The sequence below is a fragment of the Anopheles moucheti genome, chromosome 2 (genome assembly GCF_943734755.1).
Source record: "Anopheles moucheti chromosome 2, idAnoMoucSN_F20_07, whole genome shotgun sequence".
Taxonomy (NCBI): Eukaryota; Metazoa; Arthropoda; class Insecta; order Diptera; family Culicidae; genus Anopheles; species Anopheles moucheti.
In genome coordinates, this window is record NC_069140.1 from 22,379,596 (window position 1) to 22,398,296 (window position 18,701).

Below are 18,701 nucleotides of genomic sequence, written 5' to 3' on the forward strand. Positions count from 1 at the left end.
GAGAGGGAGAACGAGAGAGCGAGATGGTGTGAAGAAGGATGTTTTTGGCAAGCGCCGGTAATAAACGATCGCGTACGTGAGCAAGGCGTGCGAACGAGAAAGCCAAACAGTCGGTGTGAGTGAGAGATGTGCAAAACAAAAAGTGACCTACCGCAAAAATACACGAGCGCATGCGCTTTTTTTGCATGAAGTAACACCACACACACACCCTTGCCTGATCGAATGTTGGTTTTAGGGCACGAAAAGCATACGGGAAGTATGGAAGGGTTGTTTTTTTTAAATGGGAGCGCATATATCCTGTTGGTTTCCACGCACACAAGCGTGGGGGATGCGTGCCCCAAATAAAAGGGGACCCTCGCAGAATGACGTGCTGTGATATAGGGTAGGATGGAGCAACATTGTCAAGTTGTAAATAGAAACAATACATTTTTGGCGAATAAAGATCATCTTATGATCCTATGATCTTATGATCATGAGTTTTACCATCATCAGTATAGGCCAAACTGTCAACACGCTATAAAATAATTAGTGAAATCGTTAACTATCACTAGAACTGTCAACCATTTTATGAATTTTGTGTATTGGTTATTTATGAACTATTTAGAAAAATTGAATGCCATTTCACTATTTTTAGAAGTTTATCAAGAGGTAGCATTGATTTTGACGATTTGGAGAACATTACAATCGAAACTGTTGAACAGAAAGTTCTGGGGTTGTTAGTAAGACATCTCGAAGAAGTAACAGTTACTACATTTAATAATATTGATAAAATAAAGTTAACTTATGTTATATATTTTAATTTAAGGAATTAATGCTTATCGAAATATAAAATACTGGATATAATGTAGGCTAAGAAATAGGCTGAACTTCGAACCAATCAGCAAGAACACTTTTAGACTTTTGCTACTCAAATTGCAAACGCACAGTGCTCTTCTTTGCCCTAAATACTCCAAAAAGTTACACACCGAAAGCCGGTTCCGAAAGTTTGCTGCTACGTGGAGAGGAATTGCGTCGCGCATTGTGTCTTCACTCTCTATTTTGCTCCATTCTTTGCCTCTCTCCGAGCGCTTTGATTCTAACGTTACTGTTATTGCACAAAATGATAACGATGTAATCAATCTTCATTCGCAAAAGCATAACCTTTTACACTTTTTGTTCCCAATTCCAAGGTTCGTGAAGCTTTACGGCAATGATGTACGCTCCAAACTGTAGCATCCACCATCATTTCTTAATGTAAACAAACCCGTGGCCAAAATGGCTCCCACTTTGCATGACGCGTAATGCGTACCCCGCAACAGCGGCAGCAGCAAGCGTTACACCCGTTACGGACTGGTGTAACTCGCAATTGCTGGCAAAACAGCTGGAGTGAGATGTGGTTGTGTTGTGTTTTTTTTTTTGCTTTGTTTCTTCGAACTGGGGAACCCAAAACGGGGATCCGAAGTCAAATTGCCACACACATACACACACATACCCCCTCATTTGCTTCTTCAACCCCGGCCGCTTCCTTTTGCCAGCGAGATTTAATAATGATGTGCGCGGCGCTGGCGCAGGAAGGCCCGGCAATGTCGGAAGACCTCGGAGGAGAAGGTGTTTTTAATGTTGGCGATCGAACCGGGTTTTACGAGCGATGGAGCACAGCACATAGACGACACATAGAAAAGGCCGGGGTGAGAGAGAGAGCGAGAGAGAGATTAGCTGCGTTCGTCCAGCGCGCACCATCCGCGCACCAACATAATGTTTAGAGAAACAAAACGACGAAGTGGCCGAAGAAGAAGCTGAAGCCAGGAAAGGAAAACGGTTTCTCCTGTAAATAGGGGGAGGCATGGATGTCGGGGGACCATCTACCCCCATCCTCTGCTCCCTGCACCCAAAATCTCGCTCTATCCGCGGATCGTTCGCTACCTTCGATCCGTTGGTCTTTATGCTGTTGCCTTGAGCATGGTTTTTAGCTTCCAAGGGGGGGTGTAGGGGGAGCCAGGGTGGCAGGGAGGGCAGAGCTGCTGCTTGGTGCTGCGAACTGGCGACACAACTCGGTGGTAGGTGGGACGACACCGCGTGCAGGGTGCGGATTTAATGGCGCAGAGGGAAATATTGTGTACGGTGGCCCCATTCCAGTGTGGCCCCATCCAGTGTTGAGAGCTTGCATGGATTCTGGACCCATGTGCGTGTGTGTGTGTGTGTGTATGTGTGGTTGTGTGGATGTGGATGCAGTTTTGTGCTTGTGCGATGGGTTTGTATTCCCTCCGTTCCATCGGTGCGGTGTATTGGTGATCTTAAATTTTATGCTCATGCATTCGAGTGCAAAAAGAAGGGTGGAAAAGGGAGGGGGTGAGGTGAAATAAATGGGAGGCAGGCATCCCCGTCGGAGGGTTTTGTGGGATGTTGGTGCGGTTCGCTATATTACAGTTATTATGAATACTTTGCAACGGGGTTGTTTTACTTTTTTTCTCCACCCTTTTATGTTTCCTTTTTGTGCTGGTGTGCAGTTCTGGAGAAACTTAGATTTGCAACTGCTGTGCCAGTGCATTGTAATAAACCAAAACACAGCATTACTTATTGCAGCGTTTCTAATTACGATATTAATAATGTAGAAGTATGCGATCAAGTTTTTTTTGTGTAATGGCTTTGTTTCAATTATTTAGTTTATGTTGTTAATAACTTTTCATACAAAAACGTTTAATTAAAGTTTGGAAAGTGAAAGATGAACACGACGGAATTGCCGGATGTCGAATAAAAAATAGCATAAAGAAACTTAACATTGCTAAGGGAAAATGAAATATATGCGCAACAAATAGGAACAATATAGCAAAAGTCCTTAAAACACACAGAATCACGTGGAATAACGCTAAATATTCGGTTACTCTGATAGTTTCTACTGTGCTTATTGACAATTGAAGTAAATACTAAAGCCACCTGCCTTTAAAGCATCGTTTTCTTTGTTTGTTTTCTTTGCATTATTAAATGAAATGACACAAATATGCGACACGCGTACCATGATTTCCTATCTTTCACACATGTCCTGCTGTATACGAACGTTATGAAAGGACAATCTTAAGTGAAACTACCAGCGAAATGTATCAAAGTGCACTGAAAGTACGTGTCGTGCCGTTGCGATCGGGTTAAAAATGAGACAAATCATTTCAATCACAAACCCAATATGTGATTGTTACTGCTGATGGCACTACCAGCACTGTGCCATTTGCTGTGATTCACCATCGGCCGTGTCTTCACAGCGCGTAAGGGTTACCACCACCGTTGGGCGGTGGGCAAAAGCGCATCGGAATGTTTGTTGATTTTGTAGCGACTTGTAGTACGGCGAGTAGTCCTCCATTCGCCTCGGACACCAAACGCACCGGAAAATCAGCTGCTGCTGTTGCTGTTGATGCTGCCCGTTACTACCCGTTATTATGTAGCACACGGCGCGGCAAACTCACGCACACCAGCGCACCATCGCCATCCATTGCCGAGCCCCCACCCGAAAACCATCGGCCGAGCGAGACGGCGAACAAACAAACAACTTCCTACCCGTTCGCACCGTCGTTGCCCGCACGCACGCACACACACGCGCGCACTCGCACCCTCCAACTCACCACACAAAGAAACGGGAAGCCATCGCGCTGCATTCGCTGTCGGGGTGGTTTTTGGGTAGGGATGAACCAACCCGAATGAACCAGCTCGGATGAATTCGGAGGGGAAATCGTGTGCCGATATCGGGGCTCACACCACTACCAACGCAACCGCACTGACCCGAGCCGGAGTGGTCCGCTACGGCAGCGTACGGTACGGGCTCGCCATTTTAAATTTGACTTCTGCCGAGGGTAAAGGTTTTTTCCGCTCCGGGGTTTCATTTATTCGAACGTACAGCTGTGCAGCGCATAACCAACACTGTTTGCAAAAACGATAAAAAAAAACAAATACAACGGCCGGCATCGGAAGCACGCATCATCGCATCATCGTGCGCGTTTTCCCGGTTGTGCATTGCACTGCTCTGTTTTGTTTGCTGAGTGTTACTGGTGGTGGCGTTGTGTACGGTCCCAGCACCAGGCAGTGCGTGGGCTGCTAAAACAGTGGTGTCGGAAAAAGAAAACCCACGAACGGCCAACCGAATCGTGCTGAAACGTGCGGGCAAACGTGATAAAACAAAAACCGAACCAAACGCCCATTCTATGCCTGCTTTGTTGGCAAGTCCGGCAAACAGAACGCGCTAAAGCCGAGGGTGTTGTGTGTGTGTGTGTGTGTGTCCGCCGCATTCCAGCTCAGTCGGTTACAGTAGCAACCGCACCAACAACAAGAAAAAACATCGTGAAACAGTGCGAAAAGGGTATAAATGTGTGATGGTGCAAAAGGTAGAGAAACAATCGTAGTAGCAATCGCTTCCACGAGTCCTTCGCCAGTGTCGTTTCTCGGTGGTTGAGCCTTGCTACCTAGCGCGCGGTGCTGTAACGTTTGGAACAGCCCGCCACAATAACCCCGGGGTTCCCGCACACCGTACAACGGGTAGAAAAGCATCGAATTGTGTTTGTGTGTGACAGGGTGTCGGAACGGTAAGGGTGGGTCGTGGCGAACATTAGCGCAGGACCTACATCAACAGTCGCCTAGCAGCAGTGTGAGCAGTGTGTCGTGCTCGCACCGCCAGCAAATCAGAAGAGTTTCGGTGCTCGGTCCACCATCACGTACATAGTGGCGGATTGAAAGCTTAAGAAAGGGAGGAAGACGAAAGGAAGGAAGGAAAGTGAAGAAAAAGAAAAACATTATAAAAACCAAACCCCGCTCCAAAAGTCTCGGCAAAGCCCTTCCTGCACATGCCGAATAATGTTACTGAGCAGCAGGATCGGAACAAGTGTGTACGATCTACTACTACTGCCACTGTTGCAGCGCGACGATGTTGCACTTGCTGAAGCCGCTGGTCCACTCGCTACTGCTGTGACGTGCTTGTCGTCGTTGTCGCTAGCCGGACTCGGTAACCAGGCCACGGTCGCGGGCCTGCCACTGTTCGAAGGTGCTGACCACTGTCAGCTGCTACTGGCGCACGAAGCGCTCGCCTGTCGTCCGACACTGTTTGCGGCCGGTGGCGGTACCGGTGGTTCGACCCCGTGCAGCAAAAGCTCCATTAACGAAGCCTACTACAATCTGGACAAGTTGTTCGCGTAGTGCCAGCGATAGAGTGATAGCGAGTGTGCGAGAAAGCAGAAAACTGTGTGTGATCGTGTGATTTAATAGAAGGCAAAGAATAAACCTCCTAAAACGTGAAGTGTTCTGTCGGTTGTCCCGCAAGTTTAACTGGCTTTTGGTGTGTATATGCGAATGTGAATTTGTGTGTTTGTGTGTGCGCAGAGCGAAGAGAATTGAAATTCGAGAAAAAAAAAGATAAATAGCAGTTGCGTTTATTTGGTGCAACAATCCGATGCGAAAGATCGCAGTAACAAAAGCCCGGTGTGTGGTATACGAATGTTTGCACAGTGGTTGTTGTTTGTGTGAAAAGCGAATTGTGGTGGTTGATACAAAAAAGGAAGCAAAAATAAAAGTTTGTCTGGTGGAAAGTAAAAAATCACCCCCAAAGCAGGCCGAGCCATCAAGTGTGTGGCAAAACCATTCAGTAGCCTGATCGCAATTGTGTGTATGTTGTGCGTGTGCCGAAGTGTGCGTTATGTGCCGTTTCGATTGTGCCGCAAGGTGAGAAAGTGAGTGAGTGCGAAGGCATTATTGATCGCGGAAAAAATAATCACTGTGATTTTTCGTGTTTCCGTACCGTACCGGATTTGTGCGTTCGTGGTGGACGAGTGGCACACAGAGCTATTGAAACTGAGCTAACGAGGCCGAGATATTGGGCGAAAGATAACGGACAACGCGGCAATTATTAAAAGAAGAACAAAAGCCTACTCACCCCCGTCCGAACAGCGACCCCACCCCGAGCAGCGATCGATCGCCCCACAACCGGCCACCCCTATGAAAAAGTACTTTCTCAACAAAATGTCCACCGGCAAGCGTCTGGCGAAGCGCTCGATCGTGGGTACGCGCGTCTGTGCGCCCGGGACCGACGGTATCTGGTACTCGGGCAAGATCGAGTTCGTCAAGACGGCGACGGATCAGCAGAAGGAGCAACCGGGCCGTACCGGGACGGGCGGCACCAACGGTGGCAGCAACTTCCTGCCCGGGTTGACGACGCCCGCCCGCTACACCGTGCTGTTCGACAGCATGAAGGACGGTGCCCGGCTCGGGTTGGCCCGCGAGTTCCGCGAGACCGAGCTGATCGGGCGCGGCTTTCGGACGATCGCGGACGTGAAGCTGAAACCGGGCCAGAAGGTGTTCCTCACGTACAACGGGCGGGAGAACGCTGGCGAGGTGATCGCACACGACGATCTGAAGGATGAGGTGAAGGTGCGCATTGCCGGTGCGACGAACGGTGCTGCTCAAGAGGTTAGTATGGTTTGGAGGTTGTTACCTATCTTCCAGTTTAGCATATGGACTTGCAGTTCCGAGATGGACGGCATGTCCGACAAGAGGATACCATTATTTTCGTTTCTTAATCTTTTTCGATCCTCAAATGTCAATCTGAGTTTTGTTTGCCCAATTTGAAGATATTCTTCTTCTTGCATGTCCAGAGGCTTTGCCAGACATTGTTCTGCCTCTTAAGCTACTGTGAGTCATCTTTGATTGTCAGACTGAGTTTGTGGACATAGCCTTCGACTAGGTTGAGTTATTTAGGTCTCAAAACTTTCCTTCTTCTCTTATCTGTCATCACAAACCTTATTCTTAGGACTTCCAAAGACTTCCAAGATTGTCCAGCGAGGTAGCTGGACATCTGGAGATGTCTTGTACATGGAGAGCACTCCAATAGCTTGTGTCTAGTCAATAGTTTTTCGGGAAATACGGGAAATTTGCAATTCCTTCTGCAAAGTTTAAATTATCAACCAAAATTTGATGAATATTCTCAATTATCATCACACTCAAACAAGAGAAAAACTTGTAGATAAAACGACCTTCACTTCAATATGAACGTTCAAACGACCGAAATTTGGATAACCAAAAAAGGATCTTTTCACAACATTTAACCATCCATAGGGCAGAAATAGGATGGGTTTGAGTGTGTGTGTTCTGCGATATTTTTCTTTAAAACTTCATCGTTCCCAATTTGGGCCATTACTATTTACTACATTGCACGAGCGCACTATGTCCGTGCGATGTCGTCCCTACTCCACATACAACCTATGTAAGTGTTACTCACAAAAGTAGGTCAAGGAGAAGCGCGACCCGTTACAGCGCTACCTATCTCTACGTTTACATACGAAGAAGAAGCAAACAACGAATCGCACACACACACACACACACACACACACACCGACACCGACACATTCAAAAAGAGGAGCAGACTGATCGTTCCTGTTGGTGTGAGCAGGCCGAGAACGGTTGAAACACAATAGAAGGATCCCACATCCGCGCGCACTGTGGCAGGAAAGGGACAGGGCCAGCGGTAGGCAAATAGATTCAATATGGCGGTGGTACCTCTAGAACGGGTGCACGAATCCACTGTAACGCGCGTTACAGCGTGATATGGCTGACGGGAAAAGTAGGTCAATCCTCCTCCTTCCAGTGCCAATAAACGAAACCCGAGGCAAGTGCATGCGCGCACGCCTGCCCGAGTGTTGTGCCCGTGAGCTTCAGTGTATGGGTGCGTGTTGGTGTGAGCACAAAAAAGGGAATAAACGGGTGCCCTTTTCACCGGGGCAGTGAGAAAATGGTGCGTGCGCGATATTGCCCTGTTTGGGAGGTTTTTTTTTGTGTAGTTGTTATTATCGTTCCCATTTGTGACCTAATTCTGGCACGGTGCATATACATATGTACAACCGAGCCAATCCCAAAACATACACACCGAACCTACGCTAACAAACTCTATGTAAATACCGCGTGAAACAATGCTACAATGCTGCTGGAATGTAATCAGAACTATGGTGAAAGTTGAAATAATTCCCAGAATTCTATTTTTGATTGCGTTTTCGCACTATCAATTCAATCTTTCGCTTGCGTACCGGGATGATAGGGCGCTTGCTCCGGACCCGACCGGGAATTTTGCTGGCGAACAAAAATGTAACTTACACGGCCCAGGTCCTGTGGCAACATTTGTTGAAATATAGGTTAAGGTCGAAATAAGGTCAAAGCTAAGAGGAAAACCCAATGTACGAACAAGAAGCACCGCGAAGATGGCACGCGAGATATGTGCATAAGGCGAAGTAATACGAAGCACCAGGAGCCTCCATCGGGCCGCGGCCAAAACCTTGGCCGAGGATGTACTGTGCCAGCCAGTGTTTCCAGGTCGCTGGTAGCTTCTTTTGCGTTGGTTTTCAATTTTATGTGCCTGATTTTATAAAACGAGGTTATCCAGTGGGTTCGCGTGCTCGAGTGTGCGGTGGGTGGATTGTTTCTACCGACGTGTCCTTTTTTGGGCATCCTTTCTGGGCGTGCAATTGGTAAGTGCAAGTTACATTCCACTACGGGGCCGATCGCAAGTTGCATCAAAACTGGAACAAACAAATTACAGCAGTTGATTGGCTGGCAGTGATTCGTGGTGTAGCGTATATTGATTAAACGGCGGTTGACATGCGGCAACAATAAGGCACGCTGGGGAGAAAAAGAACTGTCCAGCAGACGTTCAAAAGCCATGCAAAAAATAAAATCCTTCCCCCCCTTCTGAGAGCAACCGATAGCGCATTCTGGTTCGCGTCCAATTGAATAAATCTAAGCGCACAAAGGCACACGGGTTCATTACTCCAGCGGGCGTTGGCGATGGCCACGTGAGGCATTGCTTTGCTTGTGCCCCATTTTTTTTGCCATCCAAATACATTCGTTATGTTATTGAACTCGACCTTTTTGTTTTAAGTATTGTTGTGTGTGTGTTTTTCCCCAACAATATTCCTTTAGTTGCCTCTTCTGTGGAGGATTTTTTTTGTTTACTTTGTTCCATTTTGTTCGTATCCTCCATGTTCCTCTGTTGCTCGGTTTTCGTAGTTCATCGGCACTGATTTGGACGCGTTCGCAATCGTTTAGTCTGTTCAATCGCGATCGTTTGATAAGTTCAGCCACACAAACACACACACACACGGACGATCGGACGATCGTCGACCCGTATGTTCATTGAGCTGCCGGGTGACTGCCGACTGTTGACGGTTGTCTTGTCAAATTCTAAATTCTTGTGAGGGAATAGATAATGCAACATTTAAAGCATCTAATTTCACCATATCGTTCCACTTTAGTGATGTTCAGCTATGCAACTTTAATTTCGTTGTTTTCTTGTTCTTCTTTCAATGCATTAATTCGTGCTTCATATCCGGTCGTTTACCTCTTCCAACCTGCATCGAACGTGTGGTTCTAATTTACCTCCTGTATTGACCGTTTCTCACCGTCACCGATGTGATACATATTCAATTACATGCGTGTGTTTGTGTGTGTGTTTTCCTTTATCACCCTGACGTTATCGATGAAGAAGCCTGCAAGACTGCAGTCGCAATGCAATGTGTTAATTAGAGTTGTATTTTTTTTTCTTCTGCCACACTCGATCACAAACATAGGAAATGCCCGCCCGGTCGGTGATGGTCGGGTTCTAATAAATCGACACCCGTAGGAGGTTGGTCGCGAATGGCGATGGCGTTCGCTATTTTTATCGATACACCGATACCCACACAAACGCCAGCGCGAATGCAGCGAATCAACCGGCCGTTACGGGGTGACCGTTACGGTGCGTTTCGCTGGCTGTTGGGAAGGTGCGAGATCGTTACTTACTGCCAACCGTTCGCGTTCGCGTTGCCGGTCACCGGTCATCTGCACCGTCCCAGGGGCGGGTGGGATTGCAGTGCGGATGGGTTGTGAATGTCACCAAGTCGATGGCTTCCCAGTTGACGCGGTTTGACGGAATTGCACTTGTTTGCTTCTTTGCGCGGGAGCATTTGTGTTCTTCGTGTTCGCTGCTATCGTCGGGCTGCCTGTCATACAATCTCGTTTGCACCCCCAAATGTCATTCTCAACACCCTTCCCCGGCTTTGGTTTCTTTTATGAATGTTTGTTTTCTTCTTTTTCGAGTGTGTGTGTGTGGACTGTTTCGTAACCACCCGCTAATATTCAGTTCGTGTTCGTGTTTTTTTTCTCTCTTGCTGTTGCTGTTATATGTTTATACGTTTGTTTGTATGTCGTTGCGTTACGGAGCACCCATCTCCACAGCGTCACCCGTTCTGCACCGCGTGTCTTCGCCCACATTGCAGCTGACGGACGGGTCTGTCCTTCAAAAAATCCAATGACCGACCTTCAACTCGCTCGAGAACCACCCCCCCGGCCCACCCCGGCCGGTTGTGACGGTCGTTATGCAGTTTTTTGCAGATTGCGTTATTTTGTTTTCTTGTTCGCTCCGTTGCACGATTCTTCCCAACTCCCGAATGTGGTTGCTGTGTTTGCCTTGCAACAGCAGGGGGAGTGTTTGCGCAAATTCGCTAAACAGTGCAACCGTTTCTAGCTCCAAACGCTGGCATGGGTGATTGATTTCGCAAAGTCGTCCCCCACCCCACCGGACGTGCACGGGCCTTTTGGGTGGATGTGACAACAAAGACGCAGTTTGCAATAGAAGGTGATAAAGATATTTGTGACGAGTGCAACGATCGAGCAGCAGCCATTTCCATACAATTGGTGATGTTATGGAGCTACCAGCAACAGTTTCTAATATTAAATCTTTCGGTAATTCATCACCGGTTCCGAAAATAAGCGACCGATAGGTAAAATAATGGCAAATAAATATCAATGAACCTTCGGCACGGGCGACGAGTCAACCTGGCTCCAACGACAGGTTGCTGGTGCTATTTCCGTCCTTAGCGAATCCCACGTTGTATCCACTGCCTGCGGATCGCTTGCTCCACTGGTCAAGTGGTGGTTTCCTTTTTTTTTCGCCTCGCAACGCAGCCGAATGCGTTTTGCCCCGTGACGTCAGAGTGTGAGGGCCCAACGACAGCTTCTTCGATGCCGCGCGCACGCCAACATTCATTGCGTATGATTATGGGACTATTTTTAAACCCAATCCTCCCACCCTCGGGGGTGGCCAGCGTACACAAACAACCACAACACCTTGCAGTTTGGCAAGGCGAAGGCGTCCTATGGACGGTTATGGTGCTTCCTCCCCGTTTCCGCTGCTGCCGCTACTGCTCGATTGGAGAAAATCAACCACAACATTCAGTGGTTCTGCCCTGCATCCGACGTGTACCGGGCGCTATTTATACACTTACAGCCGAGTGCGTAGGGACGCCACGTACGGACGATGAATCGGCCAAATCGAGCAGCAAACATGTGATATTGTAAAATAAACCATTGGTGAAGCGAATGGCATGCACCAAGTACTTGCGAAACATTGTGTGTTTAATAAAGAGTAAATTATTCATTCCAAAAAGTCGCTTTTATGAAATAAAATATAAAATTCCCTAACACAATAATAATGTCCGATTCTTTGAAGCTCAACCATTACTTATCTGAGTGAATATTTACCACCAGATATGAAAAAGAGAGAAAGAGAGATTAATTACTGATAACACGGTTACTCTTTTTGAGGTTTGAGGTGTCCTTTTGACTTGGACATAAAACCACTACCGCCTTCCAACCGCAATGACAAAGTAAACCCGAGGGGTGGTGGCAATAAATTCCCATCCTGCCGCTTCGACGGACGTACACAAATGGCAATGGCGATTAATGAAGGCTTCAATGCATCTCGGGCATGCTGCTCTAAATAAAATATCAGCTGAATAGTTCGGTGATACCGGTTCAGCTGGTGCTGAGCCAGGGGTACATAACGTCATCGAGCCGAACCGAGCGACATTGAGGCATTGAAGCGATTATTCGTACGTCCGGCACCTACGGCGGTTGGAGCTCGACTGCGTGACCTTTACGCGACATTTTAGCCAGAGTGCGGTGCGCGGTGCCTCCTGTTCCGCTGCCCAGTCCCACGGTAACGAGCCATTTCGGTGAAGCCCGATTTCCTTCCCTGAGCCTAAAAGGGCAAGGTCTTTCCACCGGCTGACGTCTACACGAATCGTACCGAATGGGGAAATAATGAAAGTGGATGCGCCCGGAAGAATTACCAGGGCTCGAACTGGATCGCTGGATTCGATCAAAATAAAGTGACAAATGAGTGTAAAAGTCTCACACTGCACCATGTCCTCTCTAAAGTGGATCGCAAGGCAACCACCGGGCAAGGACCCGCTAGGAGCCAATTGGGGCCGCATGGGGAATGCCCGAAACGCTTACGTCATTACGTGTTTAATCATCGCGTCATGGTTTATTTTTCACATCACGGTTACCGGTTTTTTTTTTTTGGCGAGCGAGTTCGCCTTGAAAGATGCTCGATTGTCGGCGCTCCGTGAGGTTCGATAGTACGTGACGGAGCACTAGTTGTTGTGGTTTGCGTGGCCCCGCATTGAATCCAGCCCAGTGTTGGTAAAGGTACAGAAATCACGGAACAAAACCCTGCCGAACATTGGCTAGACCTTGAGGTAGTCCGACTCAAAACTAAAAAAAAAAAAATGGCGACCATCCCCTAAACGATCTACATAGTGCCGGAGATCCGGGATCAAGGGGTGCGGGGATGGTTAAGATCGTGACACGATACGCGAATGTAAACAAACCAATTGGCAAGATCGTCCGAACGCGGAAGGATTGGGAGCGAATTAGTGATTGAACATCGGCCGGGAGCTGCGAGAGTCCCTCCGCAAGTCGTTCGATAAAGTTGTGCGAATGTGCGTGTACGCTTCGATTGCTGCCGAGGGGTTTGTCCCAGTGAACTCGCTCCCGCTTATCGTGTACAGGCGAAGGTGCATGTTGTTTGTCGGACTTTCGGAAGAGTGTTGAGTGTGTGTGTTTTTTTTGTTTGTTTTAAATGACGCAGTTGATACTATATATTTATGACGCCACTCGCGTACCACACAACCACTCACACACAGACTGCCCCTTTTCATTCATCTCACTGCTGATATTATGCTAATGAGCCGGGTTCGATACATTCGGGTCGGGGTAGTTTAATACCCTCAAGGCGAGCGAGCCTTGGGCCTTAATTAGCCCACGGAGCTGCGGTGGACTTGCCCAAAGCAAGCATAGTTCGCGCACTGCGCGCCATCCATGTTTCGTGCGATGGTCAAGAGTGGCACCGAGCGCGAGGTCATTAGTTTCACGAATTTTGCGACCAAAACAGAGAAACCGACAAATATGTAGCGTGGCTGTGGCTGTGCAACGTTTGCTGCTTTGCTACATCCAACTATGGCTACCGGTTGACCTCTAAAATTAACATTTTATTTGCAGCGCGTATGTGTGTTTGTACGTTGTTATTTGCTACTGTACAATAAATTTGCTGAAAGTGCGTGCGCAACCTTCAAACATTAGCAAGCGATTCCAAACATGGGATGGGATCACCTTTTGCTCAACATAACGGCACCATATGCCCCCACTGGCTCCCGGTGGACTGTGTGACGAATGGATTGTGCCACCGAAAAAAAAACAAAAATGGCTGCTATCATTTTGTTGTTGTTGTTACAATAAGGAAGAATGTTCACGCAGTAACTATGGAGGTTTTGATTGCTTTGAAAAGTGATTCAACTCCTCGAGTGGTTTTGATCGCCTGCGTATCAAAATCCTTCTTTAAACCCCTTTTAAAATTACACTTCTCACCAGCATTATAGATCAAAATGCAATAAACAAGGAAACAAAATCATTCTGCTCATAAGGGGGTGCTTTTTTTAATGCCGCCTCTTACAGAAACCTCTGCGACACCGTTCTGTGCGTAAATAAGCTAAGCTACCCAGTGTGGGACGGCAAACAACAACACCGCGTCATAATACGCAATGCCGAGCTGGAACGGTTTTGTTTTTGTCTTCCTCCTACTGGCATCTTGCTCGCCCAGCCGATGAAACCTTTGTTCACAGTACCGGCCGGCCGGCTTCTAACGCCCGGCAGTAGTTGAAACGTACGGCGTATGTTTGTTGGTGATGACGATCCGACCCGCGACATGAGTTGCGCAAACAAATTTCCCCCTCAACACACACACATCCGTGTATACCTACAATAATACAATCGAACGACCGAGAACGGTGTCTAAATGAAGGGGTTTTTTTTGGCGTGATAAGGGCCGGCACACGGGTAAGAGACTGACTGTCCGGTCCGGTGTATGACGTCAGCAGACGCGAACAGACAGTGGCTTCCATATGCCGTTTCACGGCCCATAGTTGTTTAAGTTTTATGTATCTTTTTTTTCGTCTTCTCTGGACGAAACTACTACCCCTACCCTGGGGAAGCTTTACACGACCCCGTGTAGATACGGTGACAACGTTATCATACGCTGTCGGACGGCCTTGAAAACAATATAACGAACTCCGCTTCCTTTTCTCCCTTTTCAGTACGCTATTTTGTGGGGGGGGGGGGGGGGGTGTGTGTGTGGGTGAAGGACGAGGGGTAGTTTGTGTGGGGGTGTGCATAACTCTGTGTGTGTGTGTTTGTGCGCGTTTATAAGAGGGAGTTCTTACTCCAGTTCTCCATCAGTGACTGCCACTCCCCGGCCCGATGGACGTACGCAGCCTTCGAAATGATCCGCAGGCGGCTGCGTACGTTGCTTGATCATGCGCACTGAGCATGTGGCGTGCCGCCGCTGCCGGACTTATTCAAGCCGAACCGGTTGCCGATAGTTCCAAGGTCGGTCGGTTCGATCGATTCAATCACGATCGCATCCGCAAGGGAACACCGTCCGTCATATTTTAAAATTCAATCCCCAGCGTGGCAGAATCGCTCTCGGGGGTGCAGCCCAAAACCGCGCATCGGAATGGTGCGCTGGCTTTGTTTTGTTTCGCATTTTTGGCCTGACTGTATTTTTAGTTTCGCCTCACATTCACAAGCTCGCGGCTAGCGTACAGCAAAACCGCACCCACACGCTCACAAACACTCGGAAGGGGGGGGGGGGGGGGGGGGACATGTAAATAAAACATCCCCGAAAAAACGATGATGATTATTACCACCATCAACATCATCATCAACCACGCTCCGGTTACACTCCGGCTACACCCTAAGGGATGAAGATTGACCATCACCGGCCGGCTTTTACGTGCGCGTGTGTTGGTGTTTTGATTCTTAACCCATTCTCATCGCCCTGACGTTCATTCCGTTCGCTTGATTATGAATAGTTTGTGCTCTCCGTTTGTTGTTCCCACCCGCGGTATGTTGATTCGTTAGGCGAGAAAGACGTAGCGATCGCGCAAAGCAATAGGATAACGCTGGACCCCTGGACGAATATGTGCCCTTTTGTCCGATGGTGCGTACTTGTTGTGTTGCTACGCACTGTCACACCAACACGTCCGTCGGCCACTCGCAATCAGCATCGCGTTCGGTCGGAATGAGTTCATGTGTACACGGCGCCCTATGCGCGAGGGTGAACCGATCATTGAACGACTCACGCACACATCCAAGAGTGCGCGGGAGAGCGTGCGCGCGCGCGCACACACCGCTGGGCGTCATTGGTGGCGTGTGGAATTTCACTGCCCGTGTTTGAGCTTTGTACCAAAATCTACGCAATAAATGACGTGCCTCAGCGTCAGTTTTGGTCATCATTGGTTGCATTCACCGGCGACGAAGAAGGCAAAACGGACGGCTTCTTGTGTGTGCTTGCAATTTGGCACCGTGTCCCATAGCTTGACCCAGCTTGACCCTTGCCGTCGTAGGTAAATGTTCCTCCATATTACAGCACCAATGGTGCCGAGGGTCACCAAATGATTGACGATCTACCCGGCACAAAGCGGCACGGAACCACCGGCACGTAACACGCCCCCCCATACGTGGATACGCTTGTGGAAAGGAGTCTCCCGCCCGGAAGTGTTACGGCTCGCTTTCGGTTCACTTCGTGCCGTTGCTTCCGGTGTTGGTTTTGACGGACGCGCGTATGAAAATAGTACTTTATACCCGCACCCGATCGCGCCCTATCAGGTGCTAGCGGTCGGGAAACAAGCGAGCAATGATTGCTACTTTCACCGTCATTCATGTTGGTGTGAAACAAAAGGGGGTTCGCGTCGGAGTATAAAAAAACACATCTTCGAGGGTTTAATGTATGCTTATGTCGATAGAGGCTCTACCGGAACTGGGACCAACAGTTAGGATGCTTCAATCACATCAACCAAAACAGTGCAGTGCGAGCGCACTCTCCGAACAAACGCTTCAATTTGTCCGTCTAATGTCATGATTCGTAGTTTCGCTCACTGATCGCACACTTCCGGCCGTGACGTGTCGAAAAAAAGGGCCCCACTATCTTGTCCCCTGTTGCAGCAGGTGCGCAAGGATCCAAGACGCGATCAGCGTTGCGCATCACCGATTCCCGACAAAAAGCTTCCTGTTGCGCATGTTGGAAGGGGACAACGTACCGTGTCGGTTGAATTTACATCCTTCCCATGTACCTGCGTGTGTGTGTTTGTCACTTTCCCCCTCTGTTTTTTTTGGTGATACGGAAATGGTTTTGTTTGCTTCGAAACTAATGCTATTTACATTGCACATAATGTTGTGTGTATTTCGTGTCGTAATTTTGCTTCCTTGTTGAATTTCTTTTGCTATGCAATGTTATGTTATTGTTGTATTATGTGTTAAATTATAAATGTAAACAAAACGAAAACTATTTGTCTTATTTTGTTTTCTCTCACACATACAAATACTGATTTTATACAATTTTATTCGTTACGATGTGGATCGTAGCAGCAACACCGTTGAGATGTTGATTAGTGTCCATTTTGGTCGAGTGCAACATTTTCTAGATTGACAATAAATTGCGGTTTTTTAAGGTCTGATAATTATTGAAAAATAAAGCAAAAATATTAGTTTTTAAACATTTATTGTATCAAAATGTTAAGAAAAGGCCTTCGAATTCGCTATAAATTTGGTTATTTTAATTTAAATTTTTATTAATTCATGAGCTTTGAATTACCTTTTATACATTTCTTGTAGTAACTCAAACCCGATTTGATGGTAAAAGTTTGCAACATAAAGCAATAAAAGCAAATAAAAGTCAAGCGATAATGAACGATCACCAACGATTGCTGCTGATCGCGAGCAACAGTAGCGATCTTAATGGCGATGGCATGGAAAACGGGTGTTGCGCGATGGGTGGGAACAAAATGAAAGCATCAGTGAGTGGAAAACATGAAATGGCCAACAAAAAAATGGTTAATTTTGATTATACCGCTCCTTGTCCCACTTCCCCACCCGCCAATGTGGCCAATATGGTGTGCTGGAAAAGGAGTTACAGGAAAACAAAACGCAAACAATTTCCAACAAAACGCCACGCAACCGCAGCGCTGGGAAACGTGCGTTTCACCCTCACCCTCCCAAAAAAAAAAACAGCCAATAAAATGATATGGAAAATACTCACACGCACACCAATCTTTCCCTTCCCTACCCCATTATGCTGCTTGTATGGGAAGTTGGGCCATGTTGGGAATGTTGGGGGATGTTTAAAGTTAACAGAAAATACACCCTGATAGGCAACAAAAAAAAAACACCACCTCTCCCGAACCACCATCTTCGCTAACCTGCTTAGACCTGATGGGAAAGAAAGTAGAGAGAACAAAAATCAAACATTATGCGTAGCTACGCACCGTCTCCGCTGTCATCGTCTGGACGCACGATGCGCACGAACTGTTGCGCGACCGGACCGGCCAAAGATAACGGTGTTTTTCGCTGTCGTCTTTAAGATTTGAAGAAGAGGAGAAGAAAAAAACCGCAAGACTCTTCCAGCCAGCCAGCCACACACAAACGCAGAAAGTGATCGTGGGCCACAGCTCATCAGCGAGCATCCGGGCGGGCACGCACCGTTGACGATGCGCGTAAATGCCCCAATCCAGCGCTGCGTGGATCTCGAAAGCGAAGGTAGAAACACACACTGGAGGCAAAGGTACGCCCGGCACACAACGGCGCATCCGAACAGCAACACAGAAAACCGTTGCTTTTTCGCGGCTGGCGTCGCTGCGTAGCCATTTCTAGCCAACCATTTTTCCTCGGCTAGTGTCCCGAAACCCCGCCCCACCCCACCGGTGGCGCACTCGCTTTTGTTTTCCTCGGGGCTGCCAGTGGGCCAGCGTTAAGTTTGCGCTAAGATTGTGCGTCCCGTGGCCCCTTCCAGGCGTACGCAAGCCCGGTGGAACTGTAAAAGCGGGTTTTTGGAATGAAAAGCTTTACATCGAATTTTAGATGCTTTGAATTTGAGGTCAGCGGAGTCAGAAGAAAAAGGCGCATACACACAAAACGAAACGCACACACACAACCGCAACATAGTGCGTGCTATTCGCTTTGAAAATCAGTGCGTGAAGCGACTACGGCGGGTCTCAGTTATTTCAGTTTATTTTTCCAAACTGTGAGCAGTGTTTTTTTTTTCGATTTTAGTTCGAAAACATTTCAATTTGACTGACGGCCATTTTAATTTAACTTGCAGCCATTTTGGTTTCCCTGAATAACCTGAATTTTAACAAAAATATAATTTTAACAACTTATAATTGGCAGACCGTCCATCATTTGAACGCTTTTTTCTGGTCACTTCTCGTTTCTTATTTCTCACTTACCACATTTACGATGCGAAAGGTCTTCACGCGAAAAAAGCTTTCTCCCCGGGAGGTGTCCATCAAATGGCGTCCGATCGTGGAATGGCAATGGCGATTTATCGCCCA

General features: G+C 47.7%; 1 protein-coding gene across 1 annotated transcript in view; it reads left to right on the forward strand.

Annotated features, from left to right (window-relative positions):
* The first annotated feature begins 5,940 nt into the window (after positions 1-5,940).
* The window catches only part of LOC128310442 (zinc finger protein 395), a 90,818-nt gene continuing 78,057 nt past the window's right edge, over positions 5,941-18,701 (forward strand). The window contains exon 1 of the mRNA XM_053047086.1: positions 5,941-6,417. Coding sequence (XP_052903046.1) covers positions 5,947-6,417 — 471 coding nt within the window. The 5' untranslated portion in view covers positions 5,941-5,946. The remainder of the gene's footprint in view (positions 6,418-18,701) is intronic.